Here is a 21,618-nt window from a genome sequence, read left to right on the forward strand (position 1 = left end):
TTTATTAAATAGGCTTTTACATTTGCAATGATGTTTCTTTACTCACCAATACCATGAGCCCCCGATTTACAAGTGTAATGCAAAAGAGTCATATCAGTCAGTCCATCTCTGTCATTCACATTGCAACCTCTTTTAATGATCTGAGAGACAAGAGGAAAAGAAGCAAATTTTAGCTGTACCATAACTTACTAAATACTGTAATTCATTTTAATGGCTAGTAGCAAAGAACCTTCCTAGAATGCAATGTAAATGCAGAACTGAGGAACATGCACAAATGAAATAAATTTGAACAATCTGAAATTCAGCGTTATCTGAACATCACTAACTTCACTATTTACAAATTTTAACCTGTAAATCTTTTTTTCCTTATATTATTACTTCTAACATACATTTTGCATGCTGAAAAGTTAACTGCTTTACTGAACAATAGGAAAACTATATCATTTGAAAAGTCTCCCACTGTTCTTTGGTCTCTCAACATTATTTATTTATTTACAAAAAGCCCCCAGTTATATTACGGTAGGAAGAATCTTTACCATACTTCCTCGCCTGTCTAGAAAAGCCTATAATAAAAATAAGAATGTAGGATGAAATAGAAACAAGGTGTCCTATGAAAGCAACCTATTACAGAGTCCCAAAAAGATTTCAGATCCTATCTCATCCTGGGCCTTGGAAGCATTGCCCATAAGGTCAAGCTTCACTGTAATTTCATGTATCAGTTTTATGATTACTGTTAAATAGGAAACTGAAGCACCAAGGTAGAGGGCCTCTGAAAAAATAACCGTTTTGAGAAGAAACATTCAATTTCTACCATCTACCAAATATGCTGAATTTTTAATCAGTCTTCTCCTTCTATTCAAATGAAAACTGAAGGTATGTGGAATACAAGGCACTGACTGGTAATCGTTTGTGACCTATAAAACCTGTACCTGCATTTATGATTAGTTCTGCCTTTGAATTAACTGTTTTAATTGATGTCACCATAATATTTCTTTAATGCTGTAAGCATTCAAGGATGTTGATTGCCTCACCTCATTCCCAATAACATCAATATTCTGCTGGACCTGTGGAACCCACTGTCTTAAGATAGCGAACAATTCAGAAATTGATGTTTTGGGGTTGAAAAGTATTTCTTGACATGCTGCATCATTGGGATCAAAGAAAGAAAACTCTGTTTAAAAAAAAAAAAAAGGAATAATTACGTACAACTGTAAGTTTTAACATGCTTTAAGAATACATCTATTTTTTCAGTCACAGATGCAAAGAATGCAAGAGATTCACTCCACTAATAATCACGCTGGAAAGTGAGAATATGATAAATACAAAAAAATGTTCCTTAATGTCTGTTCTATTTATACTAAGGTCTTGCTTCTACTTCAGAAAAAGCTTTGAACCAGGAACCAATACAATGGTACTGCAAAGGCTAATGTTAAGTTTAGGCAAGGACCAACAGAGATGGGCAATGAGTAGGCTAATAACGGCTTACCCTTATTTCTTCAAGCTAGGCAAAGACTGAAGATTCTAAAATGTTCCCAAGCACAGACAAGCCTCTTGATCTCTCAGCTGAGCAAAGAAACATGTACATGATTTTTCCATATGCTATAAAACATCTTTTTCTTCTTCCATCATAATTTGCATAAAACATTCCAAAACATACACACATGCACAAATCAGGAATGTATTCTGTGGCCTCCATTATTTTTATGTCATAAATGTATCAGTCACATCTGGTGGCAGATGCAGGTAACATACATTTTCCAAAATTAAGCCACCAAATCAAAACTGAGCTTTTGAGGCTGGGTACCTGGAGAACAACTGGTTTTACCATTAAAGTCTGAGGCAAAGAAGGCATTAAGTACCTCAGCCTTTTCCTCATCCTATGTTTTCCCCCCACATCCAATAAAGGATGGAGATTCCTAGTCCTCCTTTTGTTGCTAACGTATTTATAGAAGTATTTTTATTGTCTTTAATGGCAGCAGCAAGATTAAGTTTCAGTTGGGCTTCGGCCCTTCTAATTTTCTCCCTGCATAGCATCACAACATCCCTGTTGTCCTCCTGAGTGGCCTGCCCCTTCTTCCAGAGATCATATACTCTTCCCCCCTGCCCCTCAAAACTTCTATCCAAAGCTCTCTGTTCAGCCAGGCCAGTCTTCATCCCAGTCAGCTCATTTTTTAGAACATGGGGATGGCCTGCTCCTGCTTCTTTGCCCTTCAGGACTCCTTAAGGGATTCTGTCAACCAGTTTCCTAAACAGGACAAAGTCTGCCCTCCTGGTGGCAGTTCTGTTAACCCTTCTCCTTACTTTTCCAAGAATCAAAAACTATTATTTCATGATCACTATGCCCAAAACAGCCTCCAACCTTCACATCACCCACAAGTCCCTTCTCTGTTCACAAGCAAAAGCTCCAGCAGGGCACCTTCCCTACTTGGCTCACTCGCCAGCTGCATCAGAAGTTACCTTCCACGCACTCCGGGAATCTCCTAGACTGCTTCCTCTCTGCTGTACTGCATTTCCAGCATACATTCGTAAGTTGAAATCCCCCACAAGAAAAAGGGCTAGTGATAATATCGTATATCATACAAAACTTAATTTATCATATGAAACTTGAATTTCCTGCCTGTACTAACTCATCAAACATGTCTCAAGAATGCCAAGTCTGCAAAGACAGAACATTACTTTACATGTGTTTATTTTTCCTGAAAACAACTGATTGCTGTAATTAATGAGCAGGAAAAATAGAGAGGGAAAAAATAATTTTTAAGGTGTATAGATGCTATCTCAAATATATTATAATTGTAGCTACTTATGAAGATCCTTTAGCCACAGGGACATTTTAATATATAACCAGTTTTAAAAATTATTATAATTCATACATGTGAAGACAAATCAACATTATTTCAAAAGACAATCACCTAGTTGCTAGTTTTCTGTTAAAACATGTTCCACAGTCCTTACCACTGCAAACAACTACACTTCCAACAGAAATATTCCCCTATAGTTTAGTTCAAATACTGAAATCACACTGAGAAAGTGTAACGCTACAGATTTTAAATGTGATGTAGATGCTTAACTACATTAAAATTTGAATTGAAATTTTGCATCTTAATATCCAGCTCTCTGTTTAGACCTACAAACATCTAATCACGTGTATAGAAGAAACAATAAAAATGAAAATACATTATAATTAAAAATGTATGCAATAAAAAAAAATGGGGAAAGAGTGGGTCTTTATCTTTCATTTTTCTTTACAAGAACAGAGAATCCATTTAATAAGCAGTAATCTTTTTGTGGAAAGAGGGCATAAATAAAGAGTTGGTAGTTCTTCTTAACATTTATTTTTCAAACTTACTCTCTGCTTACCACAAAATCATTTTCCGTTAATGTACATACCACAGTCTGAAGGCATTGGTGCAGCAGCAACAGAAAAGGTAACAGATGTTTCAGAGTTTGGGAATAAAAAACGTCTTTCAGTGAGAGAATCTCCTTCTAAGGAACGTTCTGGGAGATCTTCTACAGTCATCTTCTAGAAAGCCACTTTAGTAGGAGGGAAAAATGAATGAATAACCTTGTTAGAAATACTCTGGATTAGTTCTATTGTAGTAAAATATGTGTGAGACTAAAATCTTTCCTTTTTGCAAACAAATTATTACGACTATCGCATCCTTGCAAACCAATAAAATTTATTTATTCATAAAAGCTAGTAGAGTATGGTGCCAAGGATAGCCAACTTCTAGACTGGACATTGTCAAACTCGCATGTTATTAATGAAAACATGAAATTTCTCCCTGTTTTTCCATTTGGGCAGTGATGAAAAGAATAATGCTGTAACTAGCAGCTGCACTGTAATAATGAATGGATTAGTATGTTTTACAGCTTTATGAAAAGGTGAGGCATAGAGTACCTTTCCTCATACTCAGCATGCATCTTTCTCTCCTTAAACCTGAGCAAGAACATGCTACCAGCTACTGCTTTCTCCTCTTTTCAGATTCTCGTGACTTCAATCCTCCCACATAAAGCTGCAGACAATTCATCACTGAGTGATTCACTCCTGGACTCATGATTCCCTGTCATCTCCTTTCCCAGCTTCTCCCCTCTGTGTTTTAAAATAGCATACTTACCACAGTGTTGTAGCCCCCACCCTGGTGTTATTTCCAGTCAAATTTTCAGGCCTTGCAGCAACCTAGGAAAGAGAAGAAAAATAAAACGGCCGCACAGAATTCTAGTGACATTTTCTAACAACCGGGACAAGTCACATTTTAGTTACAGCCTGCATGCTAAGATAAGAGCTGGCTACCACTTGTAACTCATCTACTTAGGCAAATTCACAAATAAATAGAGAAAAATGTTATTCCTGAGAGAAAAACAGAGACTACCAGAGGCTACATCTCACAGATGAAAAACTGAAATTTGAATCTTCATGACTAAGTATAGTAAAAGTATCACTTCCAATAAACAAACCTAAATTTTTCATTCTGGAGAATACTATACAGTCCTCTTAAACTCAGGAATTTGTTTAAACACTTTGCCTGATAGAAAGAATTCATAGAGCTTCAAGGCATGTTTATTTTTATTACACTTAATCTACACACAAGTGAATGAGTGGGAAAAAAAAAGAGTAATTTTTTTTTAAGATTTATTTTGTTTTGTCCATCTTACACACAGCAATCCACATGTATGAATTTATTCTAATATTTCACCCAAATAGATTTGCCACTTTATTTGGGAACCTTGCACAATCTTCATTCAAATATAAAAAGCATTTTAGCAATGGGTTGCAGATGCTAACCTTGACAAATAAAAATAAATCCCTCCTCTCTTCTTCTGTATCTTGTACAGTTCACCCTGTCATCAACTTGGAAGAGGTATCCAGATGAAAAATTAAAATTTTTCTCCAACTAACTCACTTCCTCAGTCATGTACAGCTGTAAAAATCCATGTGCTCACACAAAGGAAAGATCAAGGAGGAGGACACTAGGAACAGGCAGGACTATTTCTTCCCATTCTTAATGCATTATCAAATTGCATTGGCTTAAGCATCCTTAGATTCAACAAGGCCAAAAGTATCACTAGTTATTTCAATTGTTATTTTTATCCAGGAAGGAAAAGTTAAACTTTACATTTTGAATGTCAATTTAAAAACATCCTTAACACAAGAAAGTCATTGCTGTCAGTACGATGGACTCTTAAGATGTCTCTTAAAATGCAAGTGACTAATTTAATCTCTTGTAGGGAGCAGTAAAGTAAGTTTGCTACAATCTAATATTTGTTCAGAGGCTGCGGACAAATCAAAACAAAGCAGTTTTATGAAACAGAAAGTCTCCCCACATCAGTTTTTCATGGCAAGCACATCACTCTCACAAAGTGCACAAGTAATATGCATGTGTATAGAAGACAGTTGAACCTGTTAAATCAGAAAAAAAACACCACACAAGAAGTGATTTATATCCTTTTTGCACAGCACTGTTTAGTACAACAGTGAAGAAAAAGAAACACCGTGAAAAGTAGTCAGACCTGATGAAGCAGATCATAACAGGAAGAGGCGAGATTTGTAACATGTGATTACAAAAGCTGCTGTAAGAAGAGATCAGGAGAGACAGTTGCAAATTAATAGAAAAAAAAAATCGTTTATTGCACACAGACTGAACAAAGTAAAATCTGTGCTTTTTCAAGTATCCAGGTCATTGTTTACTTTGAAGGAACACGTAAAACAAAGTGTCTACAAGGCAAAAAAAATCAATATACAACAAAGCAAAGTAAACCAGACAGGAAAACAACCCAGCTTGTTGGGTAGATGACATGAAGACCCAAGTGCCATCACAAGTGGTTAGCGTGATACATACACACACAAACACCTGGAAAGGCAAAAGGAAAGCAAAAGTTTGAAAACAATTTCAAAGAAATGAAGAAGACAAAAAGACCTTGTCCTCAAAATAACTTCCATTTTGAAGAAAAACACAACATTGAGGTATTAATAATATCCAAGATATACTGACTCAGATGGGAAGTCCTGGTGAAACTACATCTTCCAGAAAAGCAGTGATGTTCCTATAGAAAAGGTAACATTAATAAGATCAGAAGTTCAGAGAGACAGAAGGAAATGGTTAAATTAAATGAAAAACCACCAGTTTTCTTTTTCATAGTATTGCTGAGCTATGCTACTATTAAGTGCAGTTTAGCACAAAAGAAAATACCATACTTACTATTTGCCAGCCATATGTTGTTGTAATCCAAGTGCAACCTGAAAACAGGGAAATATCATTGGAAAAAAAAAAATAAGAAAACTTGATGGAGTCATCAGATGTACATGCTTTTACGTTGGCAAGACTGAAGAGCAAGTACAAGCTTCTCAATATCCATACGTTACACAAAACATGCATGGTTTATTAAAAAAAAATAAATTTATTAATACAGGATCCAGATTTTTTGTGTACTCCAGACAATTTGCAATCTTATTTTACAGTACTAGTAGAAAGTTTTTCTGCAACAACTATAAAATACTTGCAAATACTAAAGTACTTTAAGTGATGCAATGCAATTGCTCCAGGACTTTGGTAGCAGAACTTGTCACACATAGGATGCTGTTTTTGACAATAACCACATATAATGGACTACTTATGGGCCCAAAAATGTAAAAGCAAGAAGAATAACTTGCTCCAGAGAACAAGGCTCTTGTACAAATGCTAACTAATCAATCTCTAAAATTTATGTTATGGGCGAAGGACGTGTGCGAATACAGATGCACTCATGACTGTTTTTCCAGCTGGTGCACGGGGGGCTCTCTTGCAACGCAGCACTTTCAGAAGCTGTAAGTTTAGAACAGTTCTGGCTTCAAAGCTGTCACGTTGCCTCTGCTGCTGCTTCAAACTCTCATTGCTGCGCCCTCCCGACGAAGGCAAAGCGCAGAGGGGAGGCCGTGCAAACGCCGCCGCACGGAGCTGTCAGCAGGGCAGCGGCGGCTCCCGGCAGCTGCGGCCAGCGCCTCCTCAGCAGGTCGGGCCCCCGCCAGCGTGAGGGGCAGCGCGAGGCGAAGCACCACGACGTGCCGGACCCCGGGGGTGCGGGCAACGACCCCCAAAGCGGCCCCCACCCGTTAACTGGCCGCCTCCGGGCAGCGCCGTGAGGTGTCCCCGCGCCCGCCCAACGGTCCCAAGGGTCCCGCTCCCCGCGGCTGCCCCCCGAACCGTACCTGCAGCCGGCGGGGCGCTGCGCGGCCTCCCCCGCCCGCACCTCAGGCCCTCGGCCTACCGGCGGCCAGCACCGCCCCCCCCGCCGCTCAGCACCGCCCCGCTCCGCCCCGCCGAGCCGACACTGCGCAGTGGCAGCGGCGGGGCCTGCTGGGGCTTGTCCGCGGGCGGGAGGCGAGGCGCGGAGACGGGCAGTGGGGAGCCTCCCGGGTCCCCGCCTGAGGCGCTGGCAGGGGTGATTCAGGTAATGACAGAGCAGTCACAGAGCGCGTATGACGGGCCAAGTGTCATGTCTCACTCAGAAACGGCCTGCACTGGAGCAGGGGTAGCTTGCTAGCACAGACATGCATGGCTCTTGTTTGTCCTAGGTGAGGATAGGCCTGGAAACCGTCCAGGGCAACACAGACGACATATCCATCATCTTATCCACCAGCTTAATACTCGGTACCTGCCCGTGTTCACCGAACGCTAGTAAGAGAAGAGTGATCACCAGTTATGAAAAACGAGGGGAAAATTAAAGGCAATCAAACTGTAGATCAGACAGCTTGGGTCTGCAGACACTTAGGGAACTAATCCTGATGCTCCACGCTGTTTCACAAGGTAAAATTTGGGTTAGAGAGGTGTAGCCAGGAAGAGACTATGGGTGGCAAAGAGAGAAGGGAAAGTGCTGCTTAAATGACAATTTGTCAAGTCTTCATCAAATAGAAACTTGCTTTCCTTGAACTGCTCCACAAGCACAAACCTGCTTCCACTTGTGAGAACTGATGTGAACTATGAAAAATGAACTATTTTAATTAAAAATCCAAACCACGGCATTGTGTGAGCCTTTACAAAGGTGATTAATTCTATCCCAGCCAAAACCATGACACTGTTATATAAAAAAAATAAATAAAGCAGGTTTATTTCAGAGGAAAAGAGCTCTTTAAAGTTGTTATCACCTAAGCTCTTCATAATCTCTCAATGAGCAGAAACTCAGTTTTCCTCAGAAGTCAAACACAAATACAAACCTTAATTTTTTAAGACCTGATGTGAGCATTTATGCACATTCGCCTTTTAAATCCTGCAAACTTGCAAAGGATAGCAGCCCTACATTGTCTTTTTTGCTTGCTTCCATAATTTTTAGGCTTACATTACTTGTTTCACACTGAAACTTCATGCTGAAATTTCAGAGTTTCTATCAATCAATTCTCCCATCATCCAGCCCTAAAATCCATCCCATGGTTACCACACTGGCAACATCTCTGGAGCCTGTCTACCACACATGTCCATCAAGGTTCAGGCCTCATTCTTGCCTTTGGTAGGGCCCTTAACAGTTCTACTAGTCCCACTCCCACTTTCAGACTAGTCTGTTTTTTATCATCCAGTGCACCAGACATTTCTGGCAGGGTTTAAGAATATTTAAGCTGTTCCCTTCAAGAGCGCTATGTGACCAGGCAGCTTGCTTAAAATGAAAATACTGCCAGATTTAACAGTAGGAAGAAAATATATGAAAGGAAGAACAAAGGCCTTTTAAACAATTTCTTGCTTCTTCCCTAGGCTCTGTTCCTCAAACACAGTTTTGTGTTCATCTGGGACACTTGTCAAATTGTTCAACTCAGCAAGTTCACAGATAACAACGTAGGCTCAAACATGACAAATGTTTTCCTTTTGATATGGGTTCAGTAAACAGTAGCGTTGTAAACCAAAATATGATTTCATAAACAACATATGACAATTCATCTCATTCCTTTACTCTCAAAATATTTGCTTGTCATTCTCCTATCAATATTCTCTTCTACTGCTGTTTTTACTTGGTTTACCTAAATTACCATCTCTTTTGTTACATGACCACGAGGCAACGAACATTTTCTTTTGCATTATCCATGAGGTAAAGCATGTTTTTTTTGAAGTGCCTCAAACTTTCAAAGCAATATATAACTATTTAGGAACAAGAATATTAATGACAAAAATGCAGTTTCATAAGTGGTTGGAAATAGGTGCAAAGTTTCTTCTCTCACAGAAGCTAAAAAATTTGACACAACATAAATTAGTTATATTCCATATACATGCAAACTATAATTAAAGTTAGGACAAAACATATGCCTCGTTAAAACATTTTTTCTAGGACCCAGGATCTCTATTCAAGAATAAATAAATAAATAATGAACTGAACATAAGTTAATATTTACTAATGTTAATATCAATTGTGAAATAATAAATACATAAGAATCATAAACCAGTGTCTTATGTTTTTTGACCTATGTATATGTTGCCAGCAGATGTTAATACATGGCCTGAAAATAACTAGGAAAAAAAAAAGCGACATGACACTAAAAAAAAAGGAAAAAGTGAAGAAAAAGACCTTTCCAAAAACAACAACCCACATGAGGCTAATTCCCAGTAGAGATGATGGAACTGTTGGAGCTGCTCTTCAAAGTCACAAGAGTACTTTATACAACAAATACTCAGCAAGCTATGTAAAGAGGTCTCTCAACTCACTGGAAACAGAAGAGATATACTAAAGCTAGTTGATTGATCTATTGTGTTTTCCTTGACTTATTGTGGAGGGCTACAACATTCTGACCTTTAGGATCACTAGGATGAAGCAGCTGCCTACAGCTGCCCTGTTTTTCCATTCTGAACACATTAGATATGTGCCTAAAAGGGAATGCAAGCGATCTGGGACTACTGTGTACTAACCACATCATGCTGGGATGCAGAAGCAGCTGGAGCGTGAGCTACATGACTTGCAAGAAGCGGAGTCAAGAAGTAATTACCTGATGTTTTCCAGAAAAGCTTAGAGGGAAATGACCGTGACATCACATACATTAAGTACAATTTATGTGTTCCAGAAAAAATACTGTAGAGAAAACAGATAGGATTTTAAAAATTTTCTTTGGAGTCACTGGCATGCCTTCTCCCTTGTAAATCAAGGTAAGTTTGCTGCTCATGTTGAACAGAACAAATGAAAACAGCAAGGCTACAGAGAATAATGACTTTCCATGAAGACATTCTGCTACTAAGTCCAGCTCCAACAAATGAATCATGTAAGCAGGTCATTCAAGTCTGAAAACATTTTATAGGCTTGGCAGCATAAAAAGATTTTGGGGAACTGGATGAGATACCTGCAATCACACAGAAATCACATTGCTAGAGAGAAGTAGTAGGCTTCTCTCCAGTGTTAAGATAGCCGCTGTTTTCTGTAACCTTTTCTGACACTGAGAAACAGATACCTTCAGTAGAAAAGCTACATCTGGAAAACAAAAGGTGAACCCATCCAATGTGAGTAATGAAGAGGGAACTTGGTGGCAATTGCTATTGTCATCCCCATCCACATACTGCCCTTCATAAATAAATACTTGGAAAATATAAGTATCTTCTGCTTCATCACAGTATTCCATTTCCTGCTTTGAGTTCTTTAATTTCTCTTTCAGACTGGGATTATTCTGGGGTTTGTTTTCCCAAGTAAGAGAAATAGCAAGTGATAACAGAAATAATGAAAGGAACAATTCTTTCATGGCCGTAGAAGTGGTTTGAAGAACTTTTTGGTTTTGTTCTTTAGAAATGGGTCTATTTTTTTTAGCTTTTTTTCCTTAGAGTTTTAACACTTGAAGTCTTGCCATCAAGAGAACTAGGCCCTGGCAGATGACAATGAAATAAAGGCAAGCAAGTCACTTTTCTGACTGCAAAGAACATGTTAACACTTTGTCCCAAGAAACTCAGAAAGGAAAACCCTTTTTTTTGTTATTTTGAGATTTGTTATCTTATAGGAAACTGGATGATTTTTTGTGGCCCTAACCCATATTTTTGAAAGTCTAAAGTCGTCCATTCAGCCTGTGATTTGACTTCTTTCCCAAATTAAGACTGGTGAACTGAACGCTGAGCACTGTGGAAAGTTTAACTAACAGCATTTACAATGACAACAAGATAGTAGGTTTTTTTTGTTTGTTTTTCTTTTTTTTTTTTTTAATACTGAAATTCTACAGTTTAGATGCACTAGAGGTAGACACCGTCTTAACCACATATGCAAAACTTATTCTTGAAAGTTCAACTTTCAAGTTGGGAAGCTATCTGAAGAGAAAAATACCTTCCAAGAATGATCATCTGATGGGGAAAAAATCAAAATCATCTTTGGAAATCTTAGAAGGACTTAGAAGTAAACAGCTTGTCACTTGCAAGTAGGGGAAAAATGATGAAGACCATCAAGGCAGAAGCACGACGAGTATCTCTAACCCATTTGATTCCATGTCTTATATTCTCCAGCTGGTACACACTCTGTCAAGATCACCTTTTCCTTGGTTAAGCAGTACTGAGTGGTATTCACACACCTGTTCAAGTAGCTCCCCTTCAAAAAGGCTTCAAAATACAGTCTCTTTCTTTAGATCTCTACATTCAATTACATGTTACCGTTTTGCAACAAGGGAAAAAAGGAGGGGCAGGTACCAAGTCCTCTTGCCTCCCAATATAGCACAGAAAAAAAATCTTCAACATGGGTGCTGACTGGCTGGTGCCTGCTTACCGTAATGAGCTTAAAGTCTTATTTGTAGTGGACATCTGTCAATACAGAAGTGAGGCATTCAGGTCCTCTTAATCCATTAGCTCTAAATCCAGCAGAGCTTTCACACTCCTTTTTTGAATCAAAGAAGAAAACCTGAGTGGAAACATACAATGGAACAGCACAGCTTCAAGACCAGATCCTGGACAGTAAGCACGTGAAATTTCAAGGCAAACAATAAGGAAAGACAGCAAAACTGGAATTGTGATGGAAAACTTGTGAGGAAAAGGACAGTCTGCAGTTCAGGATGAGAAAGTGAGTTTAATTCTTTGTTTTATTTTCCCTGGTTCATCTGGATTTTTAATCAGAAATACAGTCAAAGATGGGCTGCACACCATCTCACAGCGAGATTGTTAATACTCTTGCAAGAAATGGTTTTAAGGCTTTGAATAAACCTAAAGGTATTTTGCGTATTGATCCAGCAGATAAAGGAATCCCACTGCTAGTTAAAGGTTCATCTTGCTACAATATTGATGAATTCTACCAATACAAAATTCAGAGGAACAGCTGCCTGAGAGAAACTGAGGAGAAACTGTCTGAGCAGGACAAAAGTGATTATTTGCAGCTTTCTTCCAAATCTCATTCAGATCCTCACATTTCCAGGGAAGACAACATAATTGAGAAAAAAGCCACAGAGGCTGAAGTTATGTCCAAATTCATTGAGTCTCAAAAACACATCATTGAGGCTGTACAGATCAGAAAGCAAAGCTCTTGTGAATCAGAAGCATCAGCTTCCATTTGTGATAATAAGAATGAAAGCAATACCAAGCAAATCCTAAAGAAAGGAAGGAAGCCAAAAAGTCATAAATTAGCTAAGCAAGGTCGACTTAGCAAAATTAAAAAAAAATCAATTTTGTCCCCATGCGAGATAGAGAAAAAGGTAGATTTCCCAGAACTGCTTGTTAAGGCTCATCAGAATGCATATGCCTACTTAAATCCAAACCTCTCCAAGTATGAAGCTATACTTCATATGGCCAACCAGGCTGCCCAAACTCAGCTCTTCCTACAACAGATGGTAAGCTTCCTCATGCTTCGCTTTGATGAAATCAACCAGCTCTTGGAAGAAATTGCTAATGATGGGGAAAATCTTCTCAAAGATGCGGGTAGATATCTGGCATGGCCATCAGGAAAAGATGATTTGAAGGAGCACCCTGATCTTCTGCAACAACTACTTCAGTACACAATCAATAAAATGCAGTTAGTGAGTGGAACACTGGCCTCTGTCACCTCCGACGCCCTGCAGGAAACCTGCAGCTACCTGCAGTCTGCTGCAAGCAACTTGGAAGGAAAACTGAAAGCAAAGCAAAGCTATGATGAGCGCCTGTTTCGGGCGGTAAGGCTGCTTGAAGCCTCAAGCATGGGAAGCTCTCAGTCCCATGGTGATGATAGGACTCTCTGTTCTGAGGATAGTGGCATTGGCGTGGACAGTGAGTCCCTCAAAGACTTCAGTCCTTTCAGCCAGCTTGGAGCACAAGCAAGCTGTGAGTCCTGCGCACATGGCCTTCTGTCCCAAAACCACACCAGAACAATGGAGCACATGCATAATGGGGCAATGTCACCAGGCACAGCCACATCCCATGGCTGTGCACTTGAATGGCATTTTAAAGATACATTTTATTCATCTCTACGGAGCAGAGAAGAAACTTCTTGTCAGGGTGAAGTACCAGAAGGTATTTCCACCGCGGCAAAATATGCAAACTTGAGCAAAAGCCACTCCAGTAACTCCTTCCAGTCTGATTCTACTCAGGAAGGTGAACATTTTGAATCAACAGATTTTCCTTCAGATGATGATGAAGGGAGCACCCTGGGGGAGGATGATGACAATACAAGTTTATCAGAAATGGGTAAGGATGCCCTGCCAAAGAGGCCCCAGTCTTCACCTGCAGTCACTGATAACACACAAAGACAGTTGTCCACCAAAAGGACAGAGAATGCGGAGACAGAGGAAATGATTCTGAAGATGAAAGATGCCATCAGTGAAAAAATCAAGTTTGTCCCAGCTAAATCTGGGTGTAAAGAATGGGTGGAGGATGAGAGCGGAACAGCAGTCCTAACAGCAAGGCCCAGTACAGCAATGGGAAGGCAGAAGGCCTCTGGGAAACAACGACGGTCCAGATCGGAGGAGTCCCTCAGAAGCCAGGCAGAGGACCCAACCCTCCTAGAGCTTCAGAGAACTCAAAAGGAGCTCAGCAAAAGGCTAGAAATGTTTTATGGAAAGATGAATACAGATAACAACCAAGAGCTTCGGAAACTGAGAAAAACACGTTACTTGCAGGATGAGCAAATTACATCTAGGTCCTCTAGCAAACTTAAGGCATGCCTCTCAAAAAATTTCAGCATCCTGCCTAACCAGGATAAAGTCCCTTTGTACATGGTTGATCAAAATCCTGCCAATCAGCTGGATGAAAAGAGATGCAAGAAGCCTGTCAGAGCTACTGTGCCCACCCAGGAGACATCGGGGAGCAAAGACGACAAGACTTCTGGAACACAAATACTCAGTTGTGCCCCCCGCCAATCTGTCAAAAAGCTCATTGAAACATTCAGTCCGACTGATGATCTTGAAAAAGCCACACCTTTAAGATCTTTAGGGCCAATTAAGTGCATCAGAAAATTTGGACTTCCAGTCATCCCACCCTCCATTCCATTTCAGAGAGGGTTGGTGCCTTTAAATATTAAGCATCGTATTTCACCAGTAGAAGACACAAGCCTTTCAAACACCAGTGGAGTTTGTTCTAACTTTCCAAATGCCTTTCCTCCTGTACCAGCTGCAGAATTAAATGCAGAAACTGATGTAGACACTGAGAACCTGCCACCACCACCCCCTGAAATGTTAATGGACACTTCTGAATTCTCTGAGCCTGAAGAAACAGCAAGAATAGGAGACAACTCTTTGGAAGATGCCAAAAAGCCTGCCAAAACAGAATTTTATACTACTAAGAGAGCACAAGTTTCCCCGAAAATGAAAGCCTCCCTCCAGTCCATTGACTTATTACCAAGTAAAAGCATCAGCCCCAGCGCAGTTGCTAACAAAGTTTCAAGGAATAGCGGACCCAGGGACGAGAAACTGCAGATATACTCTCTGGAGCTGAACCCTACCAACATGCACATCCCTAGCCCGGAGGAGATATTAGCAACCCAGAGAAAAGAAGCTGCAGATTTGTACAAGCAAACACATAAAATTATTCCTCTTCAAAATCCCAGTGGGGTTTCAAAACCATATGACAGTAGCTCAGAGAGCAAAGAGCCCAATTCACCTGCTACTTCAGTGCCATATCAGAAGCATGGTTCTCCCGACTCACTGAGGAGAAACGAAAAATGTTCATCATTCAACAGGAGGGTCTCCCCAGCAAGAACGCCCCCTTCTTCTCCACCAACTGAGAAACAGCTTTTCAGCCCTCCAGTACACCACAGACGTGCTCTGCAGGCTTTAAACAGCCAGCAGCTGAGCTCACCCACCATGCAGAGGAAACCCAGTCCCCCTGCCAGCCCCAGGGCGCCCAGCCCACCCCGGGGGCCCAGCCCACCCCTACAGAAGAAGCTGCCCTCTCCACCAGCCCAGCGGAAACTGCTCAGCCCTCCTGCGGAGCACAAGCAAAGTTCACCAACACCACACCGGCTGCCAGGCTCCCCAGTCTACCGCCGAGAAGCAAGCCCCATTCCATTCCTCACTGCCCCATCCCCACCAACCTCCCCATCCCGCTCCTACAAGGGATCAAAAGCTGGTCTGGATGCTGGGGATGAGTACCAGCCTGCTTCCTCCAAGAAGGGCAGCAACATACATTCAATATTTTGCCCAGCCACTTCTTCCTTATTTGAAGCAAGACCTCCACCAGCACCCAGCAAACCCACAGTGGAAGTCACCAAACAGCCTGAAGCTTCACCACCTTCCCAAAAGAGCAGTCTGCTACTCCAGCAGCCTGTAGACCGAACCAGAAAGCTGTCTCTGAGCGCTGCCAATCCTCAGCCGTTTGTGAGGAGAAGCTTCTCTGACCGCAGACCAGGGGTTCGGTTTTATCTTCCAGCTCCCGTAACAGCTGGCAGTGAACCTGCTCTTAACCAAGCAAGGTAAGAAACTTTCTACTTTACGTCAAGAAGCAGAAGTATTGCACTGCGTTGGCTTTCTAAACTAGTAATGGGAATTTATTGCCGTTAAGAAATACCCCAGAAAAGTGCCCTGTTCCTGCACAGAACAGATGGCTGGAGAAAGATAACATCATCTTGCCCCAGATTTCAGTTAACTTCCCACAGCTTGCTCTAGCTTTACACTTCATCCAGAGAAAATTCGGTGTTGGTTTCATGCTACTGAACTTCCTTTGTTTGGGGGCTAAGGACATCCATTTTCAATTCTTGAAAGCTATGAAATAGCCTTCAGGTTATAAATATATTTAAACAACCATGAGAAGATAGGCCAGGGTGTCTTTCCTAACATCAGCCTCTAAGCCTGTCAACTATTCAATACAAATCTGTGTTAAAATATTTCAGATCAGCTGGCAAGAATGATGGACAGATAATGGCATGGATCTGTATGGACATTATAGCTTGAAACGTGGAGCTTGTCAGCTTTCAGATGCTAATTTCAAGTCTAGTACACCATACTTTGAGTTTATTGGATGGTTTATTAATCGTGCAAGGCTTACTCTGCTCTGCAATTCATTCAGCTAACAGAGGAAAATTTAAAAGTAACTCCCTAGATGTTATATTCCTAAAACTCCTCATTCTGGCAATGTTTACATCTGGTCTCAAATTTGCAAGCTATTCCCACCCAACTGTTAGTCTGTTTTCCTTCATTCCTTTTCTTGCTCTTCCTCTCCTCTCCAAGTTTAAGCCTCTGTGTCTGTTATTTGTGTGTGTGTGTGTGTGTGTGTGTCATTAGCAGCTTCAAGCACTAGGTGGGGGTGGGGGGGGAGGAGGAGGAAGACACATGCAAACCTGCAATAGCGTCAGACTTCATAGTAAAAGAGTTTGGTAATCAATGAGTTAGCTACTTTCTCCCATGCTTCTGAAAACTCTGGGATATTTGCCTCCATTTTTTCCATGCCCAATTAAAACATCCATTTTCTGAGAACAGATTACTAAATACAATTTTCCAGGAGCTTGTAAAAAGTAACATTCCAGGAAGTCATCAGGCAGCAGAATTCCCTTTCCCACCCACCCCATTTTAGCAGCAACACCAAAAGAACAAGCAACTTCTATCTCATTTTGGTAGCTAGCATTGACAGGCATTAAATGCCATTGTTACGTGCAAATTTGCATCGCCTGCATGCGCACTGCCTAGAAGGCAATAAGTGCTCCTTTCCCAAGTACATCTGCTGCCCATCCTATGCTGTGTGGAATATCAGGACTTAAAACATCACTAGCCTTAGCTAGAGCTGGAGTTTCAGCTTTTGTATTTGGACAAGAGATTCATTTTAAGGTTTCCATTTCTAAGTTCAACAACTAATTGAACAAATCAAGTATAACAGCTGGTTCCAGTTGGACAGCCTATGGTTGTTAGTTACTGAACTAACTATGGAAGTTAGTTACTGACCTAATTTTGCTGTTTTCTAAGCTTGGTCATTTGACAGCAGTCAACAGCTACTAGCATATTATCAGGGCATAGCATGTGAAATTATCCTGCTTATAGAAATCCTGTGAATCTGTAATAGGATTTCTGTGTATGCAGTTTAACTGAAAATAATATTTCATTGAGGCTGCTAATCTTCCAAGAGGTAGAGCAGAGATAAAAGATTAAATGCTATTGCCATTAAGATATTGTTCAAGAAGGCAAGGGATTTGGTTAATTGAATCAGCCCACAGCAAGTAGTCAAAGTGAGACCTCCTATACTTAGGGGACATTTGAATCTGGATTAGAGTTTCATGACTGGTCATATATCACAAATATCTTCATCCAGCAGCACAAATCATGGAAGTCCTAGTAACCAGAACAGGAACTTAACAGCTTGTCTATAATCAAAAGATAATTCAGTTTAGCATGGTTTCTGTGTATCAGTTCTCCTGTCTGCAGTGTGGCAGATTTATACCACCAGAACACATATCCTATTGTCATGTTAACATACTCAGATGTCACTGTAAAAATACTAAGCGGATGCATAACAGAGTTAAGACCTTTACTCCAGCTGAGTCTGGATTTGGAAGACTTTTCACTCAAATCTCTCTCCATCCACAAGTGAACTCAGATTTGTACTGATCTCCCGTTAAACATTTTAAATATTTTCTTCCCAAGAGAGATTTGGGAAGGGAGAGTACAGCATATCTGGCATCACAAAAGAGGGAACATGGAGAAAAACATCTGGATAGTGTGTATAAAGACCACGTACACAGAAGGAGACACTGAGTTACCTAGTACTTTGCAGGATTTGTGCTTCATGAGTTAATGTAGTCTTACCATCATTGTTTTAAAAAGTCACCATTCATAAGCTTCTTAACTTAACTCTCTTCCCTTCTGCAGTGTGGAGGAGAGCCCTGGAAAAGCAGGTGACTGTTGGAGCAACCCTTGTGCCCCTGAAATCAAGGAGTCCAACAGATCCGCTTCCCACCCTGAGCTCTACATCGTGGGCCAGGGGCTGCAGAGGGACTGACAGCAGAAATGTTTGGGCAGACAGAGGAACAAGCAGAGGAAACAGCTTTACCCAAGCCTCCAAAACACAATTTATTCACAAGGAAGCATTGCATCTAAAAACACAAACTGCTACCAACAGTCTGAGGAAATATCAGTAGCCAGCTGCTTCTCCTTTTGATTGTGTTTTAGGGTTTAATTCAAAGTTTTACAATTAGCAACAGAAATACTTTCCAGTTCTGCAAGTCTGAGGCAAATTGATTCCACGAAGGCAGGACCTGAAGCCAAGCCCTTTGTTTCACCGTTTAGCTAAAGGAGTTTGAAAACTTTCAGAAATGATCATGATTTGACATGTCATTTATTCAGGAGGCATCACAGCTTTGGTTGTGTAAAAAAGTGACTGATGTGACCTTTCCCTGGGTAAAATCCTGGACCAATTGTATTCTATTGCAAAAATACAAAAAAAGCAAAACCACAACTTCACACTAGGTATTTATGAGTATGGAGGGAAAGAAAAAGGTCAAATACAAGTTAAAACAAAAAATAACCCTTTTTTTAAAAGGAATAAAGGAATCAAATTAGGGATATTATTACCTCAAAAAGGCTTTGATCTTCTAAAACACCTTTGATTATCATGTAATCTCATCATCTCTGGTTCCAAAGATACAAGGCTTAATCCTGATTAGAGTAGTTTTGTAAGAGCCCAATCAAACAGCATTATAAATCCAGAGGCAGCTAAGGACATGTTGAGAGAGAGAGAGAGAGAGAAACCTCTCCTCTAGCACAGAGAATCCTGTTTTCCCAGGAAGACATTTATGTTCTTTCTGATTTATGCAGTTTGAAGGGATTTATTGTAATTTCTAGACAGATTCTTGCTAATGAAAACACAAGGTACTGAAAATTGGTTAATCTTAGGCTGTTACAGCACTCATTAAAATAGTTTCAGAATTTACTGAATCTTGCTCACAGAACTAGTTTATCATCAGAATTAAGATGCAATTTTTTAATTAATTTAATTTGATGTGTTTTCATATGCAACTTTAGTATGGAACAAGATGCAGAAAATGAGCTATTTCTAGTTGTGTTCTGATGGGAATAGTTATAGTTTTTTCCCACAGTTTTCATGATGACAGTGCTTCATCTTCACACAGAATTTTTAACCCTTCCTGCCCATGATCGGGGAACTGAGGCTTGCCTTATGCTGTACAAGGGACCCCTTTGGATACTGAACTCCTGAGTTTTATTATATTGCCTTAATCACAACCATCCTTCTTCAATAAGCTCAGTGCCATTTTATGCCACACACACAAGAAAATCTTAATTATGGTATTTACAGTGAGGTATTGAATATAAAGAAGTAAATTGCAGCAGATAGATGCTTTGGATCTCTGGGGGTTGCAAGCTTGAGGTGACAAAGTAGCCATACCCATAGCATACAGATAGATTTCAACAAATCCACCTTGTAATCACGAAGACAGATGCGCCATCACCTATTAAATTGGGAAATCACCAAGAGATATGGCAAAGATCATCAGCAGGGCAAAGTGCAAGCCAGTCTTCCCACTCATCAGAAATGGAGTCCTATCCAATCTGCATTAAAAATACAAATACATTTTGTATGCATTTTTTTGGTTTTTCTGTTGTGCTGGCAGTAACCACCCAGAATAGCAATAAACAAGAAACACGACAACAGAAAAACAGCACTTTGCATGCCTAAATATAGCTTTGAAGATGAAAATACAAGAGTGGGAGGACAGCTTCTCTTCAGTTAGTACAATCGTTTTCTCTCTTTATGAGTAAATGGTGAAATTTCTCAGCATCTATGATGGACGGTAACTGAGAAGTATTTACACCCCCCAAGCACCAAATTCTTCTGTGGTGTAAGAGCTACATCAGCACACAGAAAAACACTTCAGCAATCAAGCTGGAAACTTGCTCACATGTGCTGGCTGGACATGAAGTCAGCCAAAGCAACTTCCCTGAAAAACAGGCTCCCCTGAAGACGCCTCACATCAGCCAGCATCCTCGTACAGCATCTCTCCCAGCTTTGACTAAGGGCCATGTCATCAGGACACTCATCACAAAATCAATCACCTAATCCCACCTAAACACTGCAGCTGCTGAAGAATTCTAATGCTACCCTAAGGATGTTGCAGCAAACTTAGCATTATATTCAAGAAACAGAGCTTCCTTCAGTAGTAATCTACAAGAATGCATCACAAACTCATGACTACATGTAGCTAAGAGATTCTCTTCAGTACAGTTAATGTACAGGACTCTTGCAAAATTCTTCAATTTGAGTTGCAAGCATGCGGTTAAGAGCAACTAATGTAGGAAATCACAGTTTAGCTGGTCACTTTGAAATTATTTTTTTCTAAAGTTTTTTTTGGACATTTCCATTTTTCATTAATCCAAAATTTCTGAAATATGGTTGTTTTTAAGATCATACTCAACTTCAAGAATTATTTTTCACTGATGTAAATAAATCGGAGTTTTTATACCCAAGTTGTGTTTGATCTCCCTTATGTTCTGTATGCAGCTACCTTAAGTCTTAGACCAACGTTATACTACTGATTCCTTACTTAGTCACTAACTAGTGCCCCCTCCTATATAAAGTCCATTTGCTCGCTTCCTCCCCACCGCAGTAAAAGCTTATCTTGTTTTGTGTTTTACTGGGACATCAATTAAATTAAGTTGTGTTTCCATTAAGCCAATATGTATTTTTGTGCCACAAAATCCAGCCTGTGCCACAAAATCCAGGACACTGACAGAGCAAAACAGATGTCAGCTGCACTTCCACCTTCACTTGTTCTGATTTAAGCTTGAGCTACCAGGCAATTTTGTACTCTGTTCACAGTTGCTATGTACAAACACAGCTACGTTGAGCGTGGAGTTGTGGTTTCATCCTAGGGGTTAAAGCCAGAGCACACATTGTGCTTTGGAGTCTTATTGCAGAAGGGCTGAGCACACTGTGAAGCAGTATCAGTTTTCCAGCCAGAGATTCATAGCTGCAAAACCAGCAACTAAGAGTTCTGCGCTACACTTTATCTGCAGACCTTTAACAAACTGGCAGTTGCCCTTGCTTCCATTGGCACTGCTCAAACCTGAAACCTTTAAGGGAGTTGCCATTCCATGCTCTCAGTATCTGAGGGTGACCCAAAAGCACTACACTGACTCCAGTTACTTTATTTGACTTCAAGAAATACACCAGATATTAGCAATATAACTGAGAATACTATGCATTTTACCAATAAAAACAACATATTGCAGAGTTTTCACTGCCACACTTCTTAACATCCAAAACATTTTATAATCATTGATGAGTGTTCTATTATTAAGAAAGA

The 21,618-nt window shown here is 40.2% G+C and overlaps 2 protein-coding genes across 7 annotated transcripts in view; one reads left to right on the forward strand and one right to left on the reverse strand.

Moving 5' to 3' along the window:
- The window catches only part of CLIP4 (CAP-Gly domain containing linker protein family member 4), a 27,963-nt gene extending 20,648 nt beyond the window's left edge, over positions 1–7,315 (reverse strand). For 2 of the 5 annotated variants that reach the window (XM_040550724.1, XM_040550722.1), the window contains exons 1-6: positions 7,187–7,315; positions 6,201–6,238; positions 4,119–4,180; positions 3,391–3,534; positions 1,032–1,171; positions 47–140 (exon numbers count right to left, since the gene is read on the reverse strand). In XM_040550724.1, the coding sequence (XP_040406658.1) occupies positions 47–140; positions 1,032–1,171; positions 3,391–3,520 (364 nt within the window). In that variant the 5' untranslated portion in view covers positions 3,521–3,534; positions 4,119–4,180; positions 6,201–6,238; positions 7,187–7,315. Of the gene's footprint in view, positions 1–46; positions 141–1,031; positions 1,172–1,486; positions 1,564–3,390; positions 3,535–4,118; positions 4,181–5,993; positions 6,046–6,200; positions 6,239–7,186 lie in introns of those variants that run through there. The other 3 variants (XM_040550723.1, XM_040550725.1, XM_040550726.1) reach the window with 3 other exon arrangements.
- PCARE (photoreceptor cilium actin regulator) lies at positions 7,188–20,973 on the forward strand. 2 transcript variants are annotated; one of them, XM_040550721.1, is made up of 3 exons: positions 7,305–7,428; positions 9,443–15,783; positions 18,167–20,973. In XM_040550721.1, the coding sequence occupies exons 2-3, from the start codon at positions 12,041–12,043 to the stop codon at positions 18,294–18,296; spliced, it is 3,873 nt and encodes a 1,290-aa protein (XP_040406655.1). In that variant the 5' UTR covers positions 7,305–7,428; positions 9,443–12,040; the 3' UTR covers positions 18,297–20,973. The 2 variants fall into 2 exon arrangements, 1 of the variants encoding a protein (XP_040406655.1); XR_005818025.1 differs by lacking the exons at positions 9,443–15,783; positions 18,167–20,973 and adding an exon at positions 7,553–8,713 and having other exon boundaries at positions 7,188–7,428.
- The last annotated feature ends 645 nt before the right edge of the window (positions 20,974–21,618 follow it).

The sequence above is a fragment of the Cygnus olor genome, chromosome 3, assembly GCF_009769625.2.
Source record: "Cygnus olor isolate bCygOlo1 chromosome 3, bCygOlo1.pri.v2, whole genome shotgun sequence".
NCBI classification, from domain to species: Eukaryota; Metazoa; Chordata; class Aves; order Anseriformes; family Anatidae; genus Cygnus; species Cygnus olor.